The sequence below is a fragment of the Sebastes fasciatus genome, chromosome 8 (assembly GCF_043250625.1).
Source record: "Sebastes fasciatus isolate fSebFas1 chromosome 8, fSebFas1.pri, whole genome shotgun sequence".
NCBI lineage: Eukaryota > Metazoa > Chordata > Actinopteri > Perciformes > Sebastidae > Sebastes > Sebastes fasciatus.
The window spans coordinates 20,771,452-20,790,827 of NC_133802.1; the positions used below are offsets into that span (position 1 = coordinate 20,771,452).

General features: G+C 41.1%; 1 protein-coding gene across 4 annotated transcripts in view; it reads right to left on the bottom strand.

The window, feature by feature from the left end:
* cacna2d3a (calcium channel, voltage-dependent, alpha 2/delta subunit 3a) overlaps window positions 1-19,376 on the bottom strand; it is a 129,954-nt gene that overhangs the window by 87,646 nt on the left and 22,932 nt on the right. For all 4 annotated transcript variants that reach the window (XM_074644206.1, XM_074644204.1, XM_074644205.1 and 1 more), the window contains exons 3-4: window positions 16,915-17,031; window positions 4,210-4,269 (exon numbers count right to left, since the gene is read on the bottom strand). In XM_074644206.1, coding sequence (XP_074500307.1) covers window positions 4,210-4,269; window positions 16,915-17,031 — 177 coding nt within the window. The remainder of the gene's footprint in view (window positions 1-4,209; window positions 4,270-16,914; window positions 17,032-19,376) is intronic.

The window sequence follows — 19,376 nt, forward strand, 5'->3', positions numbered from 1 at the left end:
ACACAAACACACAGACGAGTGTCCACCAGTGACACGCAGATGCACAAAAATATATATGTACTCCAGTAGCATGGGCAGTTTGCAACAGGCAAAATCTCAAAATGTGTTTATATATTATAGTGTGTGTTAAGTTGAATGAGAGTGTGGACAACGGAGACAGTGAGTGTGTTTTATTAGTATCTTGTTCTGGTGTTAATTTCCTCACTGTCAGGTGAAAAGGACAATTGCTTCAAAGAGGAGCAAGACTAGTCTACACTCTTACCAAACCAACAATAGAGAGGCGAAGTCCCGCCCCTTCCGGTGGACCCTATGGGACCTTATTTCGGAAAAATAATATGTATGAGAGAGAGAGAGACACATTTTTTTATCCTGTTTGAATTACGCCATGAATCACACATATGATGTTTGTTAATTTAAAACATAATTTTGCAAGTCAAGAAAGTCGCAGTTTGTCGTAGTATCATTTAGTTTTGTGTGAAACCGCTCAGTGAAGTACACCTCTCGTCTCGCACAATATACGTCATCAACACTAGCTAGATATCTAACTTAGCTATGTTCCACTCACAAATGAAACGTCATCTTACCTGATGTGTTTTATCCAGCGTCTCCTGGTCTTTTTATCAGCCGGGAAGCGAAACAACGAGCAAGACTAGTTGCTCGTGTCGAAGGCATCGCACTTTCAGTATTTTACGTATTTTCACAGTTTTATACTTCAAAAGTTTTACAACAAACTGCAACTTTTTTCACTTGCAAAATTATCTTTTAAACTGACAAACGTCATATGTGTGATTCATGGCGTAAGTCAAACGGGATCCAAAAACTATTTGTCTCTCGCCCTTAACTACCATTTTTCCAAAATAAGGTCCCATGGGTCTCTACTCTCTACTCTCAACTCTATAGTTGGAAATCGGCTAATGAGCACGCAGGCAGGCAGGCAGGCAGGCAGGCAGGCAGACAGGCAGGCAGGCAGACACACACACAAATACATGAAAGTAATCTTGTGATAAAATGTAGCAATTTTCTTTACTGGCTGATCTCCTGGTGTACATGTTTGGTTCTGCTGGTGATGTACATTTTCCAGAATGGTGTTCGAACCCCGAGTGAACTTGTTGCAATCAGCTGTGGGACATTGTGCAGGTGAAGCAAACACGATTGTCAGACAGTAGAAAGAGAGACAGACTTTTTCCAATTGAAAAAAAAGCACCCTCGCTCAAAACATAACATCATGTGACCGCGCTCTAAATTTGGATCTCTTACTTTTCAGTGAAAAATTGTCTTGACAGAAGCACCTGCTGATTCTTAGGAGCTTAAACTCTATGTTAAGTACAGCAGCTTAATTTTTTTTTTCTTACATCAAACACCACTATGGCTGCAGTAAATCTCACAAAATGATCTCAATGTGATGTTGCGTTATCTATAAGCCTGCAGCTGATGATTCATTTTTATCATCAATTAACATCCTGATTTTTTTCTTGATTAATTGATTCATTGTTTCTGTGACAGTGTATCCTCATAGGGAAGCTGGAAACAGAGTATGCATGTTTGGAGTTTTTGCTTTAAAAATGGGTAAAACAACTAAGTAATTATCAAATTGGTTGCTTATTAATTTTCAGTTGTAGTTATCTATGTTAAATAATAAAAAATAATGCACCATCCAAACCAAATAGGCCCACATACGCCATGTCTTGCTCCTTTTTGAAGTATTGTTAAAGTATTATAGAGTGGAATTGTCCTTTAAAAGGACAGAGGGGGAAATTGCAAAGCGTGTGGAGGATCAAGCAGGTTATAAAAACAAAAAGAAAAGAAGAAAGGAAAGGGGTACTATGAGAGGAAGATTCAGAGCTGTACAGCAGTAAGTGGTTAAATTTAGTAATTGATCCACCCTTAATGGTCCATGACAGCAGAAAACCACAGGGCATTCACTGTAATACCTTAAAGAGCTGACAGAGTAAACACATACTCACCGCCACAGGCAGAGACACAGGCGCACATAACACTCACGCCGCAGACTTTATAAGTAGTTTAGCAGCAAATGCTCCCAAGTCGGCTTAGCATCACATTTCCTCTTGAAAACTCAAGTTGCTACCGTCGCTCCTCCTACTTTAATAAACTCTGTTCTGCGATGTGCATGATGCGCCACAAACTCAGGCGAAAACATCACAAGTGCACTGACTCTCTCTCTCTCTCTCACACACACACGCACACACACACACACAATACAAAGCTGCACTCTAAAAATTAAAGCTGCTCAAATGGATTTGAGGCAGAACCATGAGAGCGGAGGCTGGGTTTGGGGGTGTGTATGCAGATATGATTAGCTGACTGCATTTGCCCAAGTCTGTAGAAGTGAGGGTGGAACTCCCAGGGAGTAGTATAACATTTAGTTGAGTTTTTGAGTGGGACTATGACAGTGATATAAGACTATAAATAATTTATGTTTCAGACTCAAAATGTGTTTGTCACTGACTAAATTCTGGCATAAAAAACATGAGGATTAATTGATTCACCTGACAAAATAGGTAAGATGCTTGTAACATACAATTTAACCATCAGTTATTAGCATTATACATCTGTAGGTGCAATCATGATGCCTTGCAGTAACTGAGCGGTAGATTTGTTCTACTCAGACTGAGGATTTAGACAAAAAAAATACCCTAGGGTTTAAATAACATCTGATTTGGAGTCCAACAAGACCTGACAGACAAATTTGAGTGAGCTAATGTACCAACACCAGTGAATACCAAACCCTATTTTACTATAGATCCCATTCAGTATTTAGAAATAAATGAACTTGCTGGAAACCAGTAAAATTACTGTTTCGGGGTAAACTTGTTTGTGGCACTCAACCTCGCATTTCCAAAACATTTTTTTGGCACACACCAACAACGCATGTCCAACTGATCCCAAAGCATTGATCACAGAGCAACAACAACGTGAACTGTGTTAAACATTAAAGTGGTCGTTTATTTTATCTGTGCAAAGCTCTGCACCGTCTTCCAGAACTTGGCACCATTACACCAAATACATATGCTAATAGCTAATTCTGCACTCCGAGCGAACAGGAATCTTTCCTTCTTAAGGCCGTTACACACCAGCAGCGTTTTTTTCATACGATTAATTCACACGTCCATATATTTTTTTTTAGAACTCTTTTGTCATGAATACTTTCATACAGAACGCAAATATTACGCTGAGAAAAAGTGATGTAATTGTTTTCGAAACAAGGTTGATTTTCTGAGCTTTCGCATTGCGAATAAAGTAATCAACCAAGCACGTTGTGCGGAACGGGTTGAGTTGTGCCTATATTTATGAAACAACAACACTAAGGCTTCGTAGTCCGAACCAGGACAGCAAACTTTATTACTCCTTTCGACCTTGATAAAGGCAGCGCAGACCAGATCCACTTTGTTCTTTCCTTTCACAATAAAAGCCTTAGACATATAATATTTGCAGGCGAGTATTTCGCATTTTCGCGTCGTTTATTTGCCATGCCCCCAGTGTTTAAAGGCCTTTAGGGTATTGAACACATTACTTTTGTGTTTCGTGCAGTTTATGGTATAAAAACAACAATTCATGATCTCCTCATGAGTTCTCAGACATTCTGATTTGTTTTCTACCCCCTACATGCGTGCACATCTCACCGATGACGTCGCTCAGAAACCTGTATATTCAGTCTATTTGCTTAAACTGGCTCAATGTAACATCTCATTGTCTATGATTTTTTTATCTACACAATGCAAAATCATTAAATAAGATGGACCCACACACAGTTTGTTCAGTTTAAAAAAAAAACACTTATGTTTATATAATTTTCTTTGTATGCATGTTTGTTTGGAACGTCTGCTCATGTGGGACTGTGAACGCCAGTGTGTGACTGGCAGACCGAGACGTATGCTGACAAAATGATTATAGAGTGATGTGGACAAACACACACTTTTAAAAGAGAAAAGACTGTTAAGCCCAGTCAAGCGAAACAGACTGCAGAACAAGACTCCTAATGTCTTTTCTCCCCGTGTCTCCTCTGTTGTGTTTACAGAGGCCCTTGTCATTCGCTGAACCTTTTTCTCTCAACGGGGTCCAATCACGGAAGCACTGGCTTCTGGAGGATAAATTATTTTCAGCTTGATTTAATTAATGAGCTTACAAGAGCGGGGAATGAACATGTTGATTGTAATAATGTTTGTGTGAGCCAGACACATATACACATACCTGTAGGTCTGGGTCTTCCTCGTGCTGTAGGTGGGCTTCCTCTGCCGCCTCGACCAGTCTCTACAGGAGGGGGAGGAGAAAAGGGAATTGATTAGTGGGTCAAATAAACAGCCTTACAGGAAGTTGCTTTACAACTGGCTTTATAAGAACCCCTTAGCACTAGAGCAACACTGCAAGGCCTCAGGACACACACACAAACACACACACACACACACATACATTCACAGATAGCGGACAGACATTTGGCCATCTCGTGAAAAGAGGCTATTTTCCTAAATGGTTCAGCAGTAGAGGTAATGACTGCCTCGGGTTCTTTGGACACTACCACAACAAACTCCATCACCAGTTCATGCTGCTTTACACATGCACTCTCTCTCTCTCTCTTTCGTACACTCGACAACACACACACACACACACACTCCCTCTATCATCACCCTCTTGCTGCTACCGTCTGCCGTGTGTGCCTGTAGGGTGGTGCGGGTATCTGTGTCCCTTTGAGTCAACGTTACGCTCTCTGTCTCGCTCTCTCTCGGGAACTATCATCTTTTGAAAATAGCTTTTTGTCAAAAGTAGGCAATCACTGTCATCATTCTGAAATGAAAGATAATCATAGAGAAATGTAAGTTGAACAGCCCCATTTAAAGTAAAGCTCTCCCTACTTTATGACGTGCATTTTTTTGTGCAGTAGCAAACAGGAGAGAGAAATATTACAGCATAATATAAACCATTCACATTCACGTTACAGTATATGAGTGGTTTGCGAGAAGCACATTCAAGACAGTAATAACTCAATACCTCAATGCATCTACACAAATTCACGATTGCGTGTTTTGAGTGCAAACACTGTGCGTGTGTTGTGTAAATGTTTCAGAAGTTGAATATTAGGGCTTCAAATAGTGATTCTTTTTTTATCATCATTGATATTTGAAGCTGTTGGCAACTGTCTTGCCATGGAAGAAAGTGGGTGTTGGAGCCATTTCAATGCTGGCGGCACTGAAGGTAGCCATGGTAGTCTACTTAAGTGTAGGGCAACAGAGGATCCAAAGAGCCTCTATTGGAAGCACGCCGTCTACACCAGAGCCTTGTGTACATTACTGACCGTAACAAATGGTGCGTCAACAGTGGGGTTCTGTCCACTGCTGGGTGTGTTTGATGTGCCAGAGAGCAGTCCTTTGGTTTTGTCACTTTTTAGCTGGAGGTAGGTTTTCTGTGCACCATTGTGTGAAGTGGCAAATGGAGTGTTGATAGGCTGTAACATTGTCACTGAGTGGTCCAAGTACGACAGCGACATCAGAGTATGTGAAGTACGTATGTGGTGATGGGTGAAGGGCTTATGCAGTCAGTTGTATAGAGAGTGTAAAGGAAGGGACTGAGGACACAGCCTTGAGGGCGGATGTAAAAATGTCTAGTCTAGGGTAATAACGGCTGGCATATAGTAGCAATTGGAACAGGCTAAAGGTGAAGGACCTGACGGAAGGTTTTTAACAGCTCCAGGGATCTCACATACACACACACACACACACACAAGCACTTCTTTCTACTTCCAACTGTGATGTGCATGGTGGTATATTCTCATAGCAAGTCATTTCTCTCATTCACAGCTGGTCCTGGTGTCTATGAGTTTTGGTAACGCACTTCCATTTCCCATTTCCATTCAAATGGCTTTACCCGTAAAACTACTGCAATCAGCCAGCTTATCAGCTGAGCCATGTGTGAGTCTGTGTGTGTGTGTGTGTGTGTGTGTGTGTGTGTTGTGCTGCTGAAGTGTGTGCAGGCAGGCTGTTTTGAGAAGTGAACACTGTAATCTAGAGCCCGGCCAATCATTTTCTCCACCACAGCAACACACCTGGCCATTGCATATCGTTGCATATCATTCTGTACTATTGACTCATGGATACACTCTGCTTCCTTCCAGCAGAACAGCAGAAGACACAGTGATTTCCTCTGTGTCCTCTCTGGCCTGCACTTCTACAGATCTTTTTTTGGAATCGAACAGGAAACTCTTACGCCTCTGTGAGACAACGTGCATCCGGGCATTGAAAAGCACCACAAAAACCTCAGGCAGGTGCATCAGCTGGAAATCCGCAACAAAGCGCGCTCTAGGAACAAACAAAGATAAGGACGGCGAATAAAGGGAGGATGAGAGAGGAATGAGAGACATTCTCTAAAGGTCTGAACGCTTAGCCTCACACTCCCAGCGAAATGTCAGACGCTGCCTGTGATGCTGTTGTCGATAGAATCACACATTTCAGCATATGTGAGTGGGTGACGGTATGTGTGTTTGCGTGTGCATGCGGAAGTGAGTGTTAATGTTATTCTCAGCTGACACATGTTAAGATAATAGCCCTTTGACCACTTCTGTCTTGCTGCCGCTTTTGCAAATGTCAATCATTGAACGTGAGAGTATGCAAGTATGTCAATGTGTGTGTGATAGAATCTGATTGAATTTGATGCATGTACAGTATGTGTGTGTGTGTGTGTGTGTGTGTGTGTGTGTGTGTGTGTGTGTGCGTATATCATAGATTGTATATAAAGATGGACAACATGACAGCTTCCAAAAGTGAAGTCAAAACATCTCGATCGCCCCCTGGTGGCTGGCTGCAGTATAGGTCATAAATTCCGCCCCCTCCATGTTAGCGGATGGGACATGAGCCACACTAAAAACTCAAAGTACATGTCAAATACATTTTTCCCAAAGATGGCTTCTGTCATTTTAGGCAGTTCTTATCCCGCTAATGTATGTTCAAGTGTTCATTTTTCGGATAAGTTTAGTTTTAATTAGTTATTTGATGCCATAAAAAGGGGATGAGACGTCATGATTTGAAGGCGGACTCAACTGTACGTAGAGTAGGAACGTCGAGAGGAGATGTAACTTTTACTTTCAACGTTCCATAACCGTAATTGTCTGTTTCAAGCAGACTGTATAAAGATTGAGACTATGGTTCAAACAGTTACTGTGTCGCCAGCTAGCTTAGCAACATTTCCACTGACTAAGGTTAGCCAGCGGTTGTGTGTGTTCATATCCTGAAATAGAAGTGTAAGTTCGCAGACACGCAGATGATGTTTCTGAAACATGAATTACAAGTCTGTGTAATAGAAAATGCGTCAATTTGATCATAGAAGTACTTATAGAGATATTATTTGTAGAATATGTCACAGACATGGAAAAAATATTAATATTTGTTTTTAACTCAATTATTAACAATTGAGCCCACCTTTTTTGGTCTAAAATGATAGTAAATTACATTTATAATGAAATTACATGAAACATTCTATTATTGATGGCCTTAATTAAAGGCAAACTCGCATGTGTGCGAGCCGCAGCAGTTCAGTGAGGTAGCCACCACGGGCAGGTAGAAGTAGGCAGTGTGACCCAGGCGTAACAAGCTGTGGCCGTGCTGCTCGTGATTGAGTCAGGCGGGTGTGTTGGCGGGATCTCGATACCGCGGCTCCACCTCATGATTACTACTGTGCAGACTCTGGCTCCAAATGACGCCATAGATGGCAGCGCCGGTTCCCTGCATATTTTGGCTTCATTTTTGTACAGTGGGAGGAAGTGGAGATGCTTCATTCATTTTTATATACAGTCTATGGTGTGCATTTTTCAATATGCAGATGTAAGATGGCCTGAAAAAAATTTCTCTCATTATGAAATGTGTAATTTCTCTCTCCTGTGACTCAAAACTGAGTCTATTAATCCTGCATATGTGTACACATTTAAAAATTACACATCATTACATCATCATCCACTGACGGCCAATGATAATTTCATCTCTACTGAACATTAAATCACTTGATTCCCACCTGCCATTAATCTATTCTGGCATGTTATTCATTCATTTGTAGTGTAACTTACCATGCAGGAAGATGGGAGTTAAAGCTCTAGGGTAAAAAAAATAACTTGCATAGTAGCAGGGAGTTTTTCAATTGGAAAAACAGATTAGAAATAAGTAGGTACTACTCACTCCTGTGAATTTCAATTCCAGCATATCACCAGGATGAACACTCCAGGTGGTGTGTTTGTCTTTGTGTATATGTTTTGTCGCTGCGGGCGTACGCGGATGTGTGCGCTGCCTGTCTGCATGTGTTTGTGTGTGTCTCGCATATATTCAAATGAGCCTGCCATGTCTTTTTGTCAATAGGTGGTCCTGCCAAAGTGCATGATGCAGTTTAAAAAGAAAGAGGAAATTACTTTTTTTTTTCTCAAGTCATTCTGTCTGTCGAGGCTCAGGCTTGGTACGAGATGACAGCAATAATTAAACTGGCACAGTCAGAGAGGCAGGCCCTGTTGTCTCCCTGAAAATACACGCTCATAGACACGCGTGCACATTCACAAGCCTTCACTGCAGCTGACAGGGTAAAAGCCGAGCACACAGAGCTAACAAGACTCACTGTGGTAACTGGATTAGATTTGTTAGCGCTAGAAGAAGAGTCTGGCATCTCTACCTGATTACAGAGATCTCTGATGCGTTTCTGCTGGTCTCCGTCTTCCCTACAGAGCTTTGATTCACAGCACAACCCTGATTAGACCAGAACCCGACTGGTCTAGTCCGGGTCAGGCTCCTATTTTCTCTTCATTTCCTCAGGTTCATTTTACTTGTCGATTTGTTTTTAGCCTAAATCAAACCACAGGAAACAATGTGTCCTGTTAACAAGTTCACATCTATCCTCGCGTTGCTTTGCCAGCACTTTCTATGACACTTTGGAGCTGTCAGGTTGGTGGAGGTGATGCATATTAACAGAGAATATTATGCCTATGAAGACGAAATTAGCATCAAGATAATTTATTTTGGCGAGGTATGGAAAACATTTATTGACATTTATGTCAGCAGTGACGAGATATTGGTGCGTTTTGCTTCACAGTTTAAAATTCAGCTTAGACTAATATGCCATGATAACTAATTTTATTCTGATCAGATTTTGATCATCTTTCTGACACACTTTTTGGAGTAACAAATCTTACTTTCCTAATATTCCAACAGTTCCCTAGCAGTGTAAGTTGAAGCAATATCTTCCCCCTCGATTAAACACAATTTCCCTTCCTATTCCATAATTTTTCATCCCGCCTCCTTCCACCCACCCAGTCAATTTCTCTGACATTTGGACTCATCTACCCCCTTTCATTATCTGACATCCTGTGATTATGATTTGCCTGACAAAGGATTCAGCTTGTTTACACTTTCAAAAGTTCATAAACGATCCCCGTCATTAAGCTGTCAACTTGATTGGCTTATTGTACCTGTGCCGCACTTGCTGTGTGGTTTGCTGACGGTTGAAGCCACTGACCTTAAGAAATGCCTATCCATTATAAATGCAACACTAAAGCCGTGAAAGTTAGCGAAAGCTGTCATGTACAGCTGAGCTATGCTAACAACTGCTGTCAGAGAAGCAGAGGAGGGGTGGACGGGGTGGGGGGGGAACATACATTATTGACCGGTTGCGGAAGTCTTGGACTTTTTGTAAGCAGCACATTAAGCCTCGCCTCGACACATTCCCTCCACCAAGAGGAGGGAGGGCAGTGGCCTGTATCTGAATGTTCTCCCGAGGTAGCTGAGAACAAGACCGCAGTCAACTCCACTTCTAAATAGACTCACATAAAAAACATTCCCAGAGGTGCTGTGTGCTGTGGGTTCAGCATGCATTTGTACTTTGGGTTCAAACTTTTTCTTTTTCCGTATAATCATCTTTTGGAGTAATGATTTGTTGAGAACGTCTGAACATTTTGCCCTAAGAGTTGTTATTTAATACACCAATAGCAACCTGCAATCTGCAATCTGCTACATTTAACAGCTCTGTCTGCATGTGTAGATAGCAGCTTTGACACTTTTTCTCACATCTAAATAGTGTATGTTTAAAAATGGCTACAATATATGTGCAACCTTACTGTATATACATTTGTGCTAAGCTAATACACTTGAATAATTTGGCTTGTGTCTGCATGGCCAGATGTATAGCTGTTCCTCAGCTGTAAGAGGAAATGCTAACTAAGCCTTGGCCCACTGGATCAGGGCATGTCCTGTGGGTCCTGGTTCTGCCAGAGGCCTGATCCGTCGAGGCCTGAGCTGGGCTGAGCGGGATTGGCTCGGGTCAGCCCATCAATAGCACCGGGGACAGCAATTAATATTGTCAAACCAGCCAGGGAAGAGTTGCAGCATCAACAAAATGGAAAAGTGCTCTGTGACACTTTGCTTCCTCTGTTTTGCACATCTAGATTGGGTACAAGCCAAGTAGATGGAGGAGCGTGGTGGAGAGAGACAGATTCAAAGGGAAAGACAGAGAGAGAGGGGGTAGTGTGCTTTGAAACACCAAGTCCCAATAATCAATACTTGACAAGTTCTCAGCAGTTCTGCTGACTGAAAGGGAATATAAAGGGAATATGAAGTGCTTGATCCAACACTGCCATCCAATTCTCCTCTGTCTGCTATTCACACTGTCTTCACACTTTCATTTCATGTCCAGACTGAACTTTTTTTCTTGTAAGTTTTTATTTGGAAATGTTGACGAGCACAAAATAAGTGAACATGTACTTAGACTAACATCCGGTGTTATTTTAACCCAAAATGCAATCTTTTGCTAAACCTAAGTAGTTTTGTTGCCTAAACCTAACCAAGTGGATCTTTTCCTCAACCTAACTAAGAATTTTTATTGCCTAAACCTAACCAAGTCGATCTTTACCTAAACCTAACTAAGTAGTTGTATTGCCTAAACCTAACCAAGTCGATCTTTACCTAAACCTAACTAAGTAGTTTTATTTTGAAAAGACTGGAGCAGAAATTAACACGCGCGTCACGTGTTGCTGGAAATCCGAAGGAAAATTCACGAAAAATAAGGAATAACTTTTCGTAAGGAATCATATGAATCGTTGTATGAACACATTGCATTTAGACATACCCAATGTGTATACATACAGTTTATATATTTGTATATGAATTCATGCTTGCCAGACTGAAATTTTGACTTTTCTTTACATTTACCTTCCCATCACTTCCTCCTGCCTACATCCCAATTTCATCACTCTAGAAAGCAATTCCATCTCTCTCACTGTGACTTCTTGGTGACAGAAAAACAAGCAGAGAGAAAGAGAAGGAGGAAGAGACCGTCGCTGTCCTGACATCTACTGGCTGGCTCTGCCTTGTCATTAGTAGCCATCACTCTTAACAGACACACACACACACAGACGTGGCAATGATCTGAGACTGAGGACAGCTAATGAAATTAGGGAAATGAGGGGAGCAGTGCTGTCAGCTCAACATGACAGTGTGGTATGTCAGGGAGGAGGGCAGACAGAGGGAAAGGGCAGGACAAGACTGCAGGGTCAGACCCCACCATTTTAAAGTCCCTATAGCACAACTATTCAGTACACCAACACACATGGAACATTCCTGGATGAGCAAGTTTAGCTCTCCTATAACAGGTCGGTCTATATATATATATAGTATATATATATATACTGTTTTACCATTCATCTTCGTTTTCTCTTCCAAATAAGTTCAGCTAACCTTAAGGTTTGATTGTCTGATTGCTGGTGTTTCGTTCTCTGTCTGACTTATTTTTGTCGTCATGTACTCAGCAATTAAATTGCAATATGTTAACCGGGAAACGCATCTTAATTCAAATCATCTCCTGCGGAGGATGAGTTTTGCCACCTTGTCGAAATGCTGAATTTGTATTTAAAATTCCCCGTACATGTCAGCAAATGAAAATTAAATTTCATAGGCGGTTTTGCTGGCAGAGAATGTCATTATAAGTCCTGTGTGTGTCTTTTATTTCTAACGTACACCCACGCAGGCTTCCCCTGCGCTACACTGGTAATCATGTTGAGGACTACAGAGGCGTAGCTGCCACAGGTAAATGATATCAGCAGGTACAGAGCGTGCAGAGACCGAATGCCATTACAGGAGAAACAGCCCTAGCAGCAAGGCATCCACTCTGCTTTGAAGTGCATTTGTCACATGAAACACAGCCGTGCTTGACTTCAAAGAGGGCATTACAATAGCTCCACGCCTTTCAACTTTGATAATAACGTGTTCACTGTTTCTTTAAAACGTCTGCTGTTGCCACCATTTCCAGGAGGAAAGGAGAGGAGAGGAGAGGAGAGGAGAGGAGAGGAGAGGAGAGGAGAGGAGAGGAGAGGAGAGGAGAGGAAAGGAGAGGAGGAGCTGCTGTCTGCTAGATGATGATTTTATCCCACCAACTGGGGAACCGATGAAGGTAATAGTAATTAAAACGTAACAATGGTGAGCTGAGATGCTTGCTGAGGCCAGGAATAAACAACACATAAATACACTTTGCTTGCCATACTTGGTCAGTGCCCCTCGGCATCGGAGACCAACGCACGTGGTACTCCTCTTGCGTTACTTTTGGGTGGACAAGGGACTCCGTGTCAATATGCGCTCGGTACATGCATAGTGTCCTTTCAAAATAAACTTCCGTTTACACAAGAAGTTAGGTTTAGGCAAAAGAACCACTTAGTTAGGGTTAGGAAATGGTCGTGGTTGACGTTAATTTCACTGACTAACGACTCACGGGACTGACGATATTGAAGAGTCACGTGACTAATGACTGACGTGACTCACGGGACTGACGATACAGACGAGTCATGTGACTAACGACTGGTGTGACAAAAAAAAAGTCAATGTTACTTTTAGTTTCACACGGGACACAAACGGTCTCCTGGTTGAAAGTCTTGTATTTGTTTGACCCATCCATCAACCATCCCGCCCGCCCTGAACAGACTCACGCTATTAATATTACGTCAGTTGCTCCGACCGTCAAATAACGCCAAAGTTGGATTTACATTGGAGTTAGTTGAAAGCCCTGTTTGTCACATATTGTTGCTAAAGGGTGCCTCCGTGCGTCGGTTTCCAATGCCAATACCAATCGGCGGTATTTGAAGATTTGGGAGTGAGAACGGGTTGCATTCATGCCTGTGAAAACTACGCCCTTTGTTTACTTTGAAACACTGTTTCATTGGCCATTTGATCTTATCTATAATAGTGGAGTTGCAATCAAATTGTCTGAAACAACTAAAAGACACAAATGCTCTTGCCCAGAGTATAATTTTCCGTCAGACATCGAGCAGGCTGTGCTTGCCACAATAATGTGATGATAAGGGAGAAAGGATAGAGACATGAACACAATCACACATCAATTCTAAATGCAATTACGCACACACACACTGTATACTCCGTCCCTCTCACTTACACACACACACACACACACACACACAATATCACACACACAAAACCTACAGGAAATACTATGAATGAAGCTTATAAACATGTTTCTCTAACATATCATCTTCCTCTTTTCCAAATCAAAAGCATTATCAGAATGAAAGCACACAACTTCTCTCACCTAAACCAACTTGAAAAGAATGACATCAACTAGCATGCACACATACATACAGGTGAACCCTTTTACAGCAGCAGAGGCTGCTGTCTCTCAGCAGGTGGTGGCGCGCGATAAAAAGGGGGAATCGACGTGGAGATGGGGAGATAAAACCGTGTTGACGGACAGGGGAGAGCGCCTGCACGGAAATTGAATCGCTGGAGCGCCACATATACTTTAGCAAAAAGCAGAGAGATGGGAAGAGGCGGAGTAGAGAGGGGAGAGACAGACAAAGGAGCGAGGGACGCTTAAGGACAGCAGCGAGACTGCTCACTAGGCCAGACAGATGAGAGCTTGGGTAATAAAAGCAGAGATAAATTGGAGAAAGATGGAGAAAAAGAGGGAAAAGGACTCATGGATGCTTCAATTGTATGTTCCCTACTAACAATCCATCACAGGGCCAACTGAAAATGAGAAAGGTGGGGGTGAAATGGAATCATGATAGCAGCAGACAAGGGGTTAAATTCACCGCGAATATGAGCTTCCAGACTCTTTTTGACTCCTCCTCTAACTTTCTTCAATTTTCTTCCCTATAACATTTATTCTTCCTGTTCCTCCCACGGCTTTCATCTGTCTTTGCTAAAGCGCAATTCCATCACCCCTGTGACCAGTTTTCCCTCTCATCTTTCTCATCAACCCCATAAAACTTTTACTCCACACACACAGATATGAACACACACTGGCACACACAACTCCACTGAGATGTACAATTATCAGGCATCCAACACAGGGGCAGGCGGCTCTAGAGAAGCCATTAGCCAACCGAGTCCTCATATCTCCAGGGATTTAACGCACTCTCGAGGAGATGGCACACACAGAAAAGTGTGTTATAAGATTCAATACATCTAATCTCACAGCACAGACTCAAATAAGTTTCAATTGGAACAGGTTGACAAGACACGTCTGTCTGTAATGTAAAAATGGACGTTAAGCTTATAGCAGTGGTTGGATTCCAAAACAATGTTCACTATTATTAGAAAACTGATTAAGTCCTACATTGTCTATTTAACCAGTAACACTATTCAATTAGAACCTTGCATTCATGCCAGCAATCATTGTATAAGAGTAGGAGTCATATTTTTTAAATGCCAGATGACTCATATTAGCATGAAATACGTCAGCTTCTCTATGTCCTCAGTGACGACGGTTTGTGGAAATGGGAATGCTTTCAAAGGAAATGGAACACGGTGCAACAGGTAATGGTCACGCAATCCGAGCGGGCAAAGGTACCATACGAATAATAAAAGGCATAAGCAAAGCTAAAGCACGGAAATGGTTTGTCACTATCTGTGCCCCTCTCTCTCTCTCCTCCGTCGCTTTCCTTTCAGCTTGTATCCTTGGACCAGACTCTCAGAGAGAAATCCAATTTGTGTTAACAGCACCATGTTGTCCTGATAAGATCTATCACCTGGAGCTAGAGCTGCAGCCACAGAGGCAGAGCACCGTGGACACATCCTGAACTGCACCTGTTACGGCAATGACACACACATATCCACACATGCAGATATGCTCAGATCTTTTATCTAAGAAAAACACTGATAACACAATATAAAAATACTCTAAAATGAGTGATGGAACAGAATTCCAAATCTTAAGTAAAAGTTTATGAGAATTATTAAAAAAAATAGTTTCAAAGTAAAAGTATTTGATGCTCATAAAGCAGGATGGCCTCTTTAAGGGTATATTTTATCATATAATATAGGGCTGCAACTAACGATTATTTTATTATCGAATAACCTGTTGATTATTTTCTTGATTAATCGATTAGTTGTTTGGTCTATAAAACGCCAGAAAATGATGAAAAATGTCGATCAATGTGTTTCCTCAAATGTCTTGTTTTGTCCACAACTCAAATATATTCAGTTTACTGTTTTTGACGAGTAAAGAAACCAGAAAATATTCATATTTAAGGAGTTGGAATCAGAGAATTTTGACTTTTGTTCCTTAAAAAAGTACTCAAACCGATTAATGGATTATCTAAATAGATGGCGATTAATTTAATTAATTGGCAACTAAGCGATTTGTTGATTCATTGTTATAATATAATTATTGAATTATTATGTCTGATGCATACATCATTTATTGGCATTTTAATTATACTTAAATGTTATTTAAATTAAATATAAAAATGGATATTTAATGAGCGGATCAGATGTTTTTCATGTAAAATCTCAATCTGCAACTATGCAACTATTGACTGTCAAATAAATATACTGAGTAAAAAAGTACAATATTCCAATTCTGAAATGTATTTTTAAAAAGTATATAGAACTTAACAACAATACTTAAACACAGTACTTGTCCACCACAAGATATTAACGCTACTATCCATGCATGCAGAATTGAACACAAATCTAAATCAAACAATTTCAGTTTCAGTTTGGAGCTTGGTCTTAAAGTGGCCTCTTAGACGCTGATGTTTGGTCTGAGCAGATCAATAAAGTGACACAGTGGCACTGATGGGTGGCTCACAGCCTCTCACTGTCTGTCTATCACCTCATACTGCACCCTCACATATCTCTCTCACACATACACACAGCGAGCACACGATGTGTCTGGTTTCACTGTGGCAATGTGACACTACAGCACTCCTTCAGACATCAAATAGGGTCAGCAAGTGATTTCACTGAGCCCCCTGAGCCTCTCCCAGCCTCTCTGGGAATAGATGTGCGAATACTGAACTGAAAAAAAATCTATTTTTTTCTATTTTGTAATCAGGTGGTCATTGTTATGTGGTATTTTTTATAGTACATAAAAATGAAAATGATTCTATTTTAAATATATCTTTACTAGGGCTGTCAAAGTTAACATGATAATAACGTGTTAACGCAAATTCGTTTTAACGCCACTAATTTCTTTAACGCATTAATGCAACATAGTAGAAAACCTAAGGAATCCATTGGAGCCAATCATGTTATAATAGCTTGTCGCGAAAGAGATTACATAACACTCTAAACTTAGACTAAATTTTGGTGAGGAAAAATTGCATGGCCATTTTCAAAGGGGTCCCTTGACCTCTGACCTCAACATATGTGAATGAAAATGGGTTCTATGGGTACCCACGAGACCTGTGAGGGTATCGTTTTGTGTTGTTAATTGATTTCCAATAATACATATATAAATAAATTAGCATAATGCCCGCTCTTATGTTGATAAGAGTATCAAATGTCTGACAAATCTCCCTTTAAGGTACAATTTGAACAGATAACAATGTGTGATTAATTTGCAGTTAATCGCAATTATTAATCAATTATTAATCGCAAAGGAAGGTTTAGGTTTAGTGTGATGGATGATGATTCAGGTAGAAACGAGTACCTTCATAGCCTCGGCTTTCTTGTGAAACATCTCCTCCATGTCCTCAGCCAGCCTCTTTACCAGCCGCAGCCCATCAATCTCCTCCACCCGCACCGCCCGCTCAAACTCCTTGTATTTCTGAAAGAAAACCACACATTCAGGTTATCAGGTTACAGTTACTGCAACAGTTAAATCACTAAACAATGTGTTTTCATTCCAATAAACTCAAAAAAGGCACTTTGCTATACACTTCATGTGATAGTTTATAGCATGGACGTCCCAGTGTGAGCTCAAGCTAATGTTCAGTGTCCTATCTACAGCAATGATACTCAATATTGTTTTGCTCACATCGGACAGTATGTCTCAGACAAAGCAATGTGATGGGGAAAATATGATAATCACATATTTGAACTGCTTGCAGTCATGAATTTAAAGTCTTAAAAACACACCTTATTATTCATTATGAAAGCATTCATATTCTGAAGGTAATTTTTGGAGGTGAGTAAGCTATAAAAAGCAGTTTATTTATATAAACTAAAATCACAAGTTGGCTTCAGAAGACTTTACAGCATATGACACAATTAGTAGATCTTTGATAGGGGGGGAAAAAAGAGTTTAACAGGAAAAAAATGGGAGAAACCGGATGAAACACTACATAGAATGAAGAACAGACATGCAGTAGTTGTGTGTATACAGAGTAGCCAGAAGTAGCAGTGGTAAAATTGCAACATAAAACCACGAACCAGTAGCAATGCTAACAAAGAAACTGTAAGAACTCATTATCAGTGGTTCAAAAGCGGAATACAGCTCAGCAGGAGATGCTTCCCCATAATAATCTACATATAAACGAAACCAATCAGCTCAGCCAAGAGAATTATCTGCCACCTTCAGGTTTTACCAACCACACATTAAGCATCGCCGCTGCCCTCAGTATCTGCCCTACACTAAATCACATTATTCTGCAATAAACCAATACTAGGGCGCTTAACTTAACCAGCGCCGTAACCAGGGACAGTGACATTAAGTCTCGCTAATTCCACACCCATACATGCCACACACACATATATGCAGAGCTGATCTAAGTGAGGAGGTATACTTCTACAGATAAAAAAAAAAAGGGGAAGAAGAAAAGAAACCCATTTTTGAAATCTCTGCAAAGCTGCAGGCGGCTGTGTTTCACTCTTGGGGGATTTAACAGGAGATTACCGCCATATCAAATAGCATGCCCTCTCTAATGTTATGCCAACCTGCTTAGACGCACGCTCTTAGCTGCTCCTGTACAGCAACACACACAAGGAGCAGGGCGAGGGGAGAGGGATCACGGTAGGAGGAGGAATGGGGACGACATCAGACACTCAGGCGGCGGCTTTTTGGATTTAGGCAATCATCTGAAAAACTGCAGGACGTCGCCAAACAGAGAGGGATATTTTTTTGCTTCATACCAAAACTTTGATAAGGGGGAATTCTTTAGTTGTAGCTGAAGGTGATAAGTGAAAGTAGAGCAACATGTCGAGTCACTTGAGTGAAAGATGCCTGAGACGGGTCATTTTGTTGTACAATGCCTTAGTGAAAACAAAAAAAGGACACTGAGAGGGGACACTGAATTTGATCACTGATTGTTATCTTGTTAGAATTATGGTTACATCGCTCGTTTGCCTCCATCCCGAGGGAAAGACACAGCCAGACAGACAAATACATGAGAAAGGGAAAAGGCAGATAAAGGGAGACAAAAAGAGAGACAGGGGAGAGATAGGGAAAGCAAACACACTGTGTGGGTGCAAAGAGATTCAAGAGATGCAAAGACAGGTAGGATGAGGATGAAAGGGAAGGCGGAGGGATGTTAAGGGTGGAAAGCTAAAGTAGAAAGGAAAGGAATAGGATGATGGATGAACAGTGAGAGCACGGGGAGGTAATATTGAAGTGGGAGGTCAGAGGGCGGTGCGAAATGCTATCTGTATTTGAAGAGCTGCAGGTGGGCAGAGGTAGAGGGAATCAGGTTAAAATCACTGCATTTACATTTGGTTTAGTATGGACTTAAAATAAGAGCTAAGGTGGAAGGGATTTTTTGATAGCAATTATAGTGATTAGAGAAAAGAGGGTCTGATTCATCAAGGTACTTTTTGAGAGATAAGAGTCCAACTTATAGTATAATGGAGTCTGCAGGGGGGAGACAGGAGAGACATTTAAAGCTGCAGTGGGTAGAAATGGAGCAAAAATGATTACAAAAAAGTTATTTTTATAGAACGCTCCCGACAGTAGTGCATGAGACAGGTAATCTGAAAAAAAATTAAGTGCCTCTGTGTTCTCCAGTGCTCCTAATGGCATCTGTAAGATTTCACAGACCGGAAGAAAACAACCAATCAGTGCCGAGCTGGAGCCTGGCGTCCATGAGCCGGCTGTCAATCACTTGTGAACTCCAATCACACGGTCAAACTAGCTGATCAAATATGAATTAATATTCTGTTTACTGTAATGCCTATTTC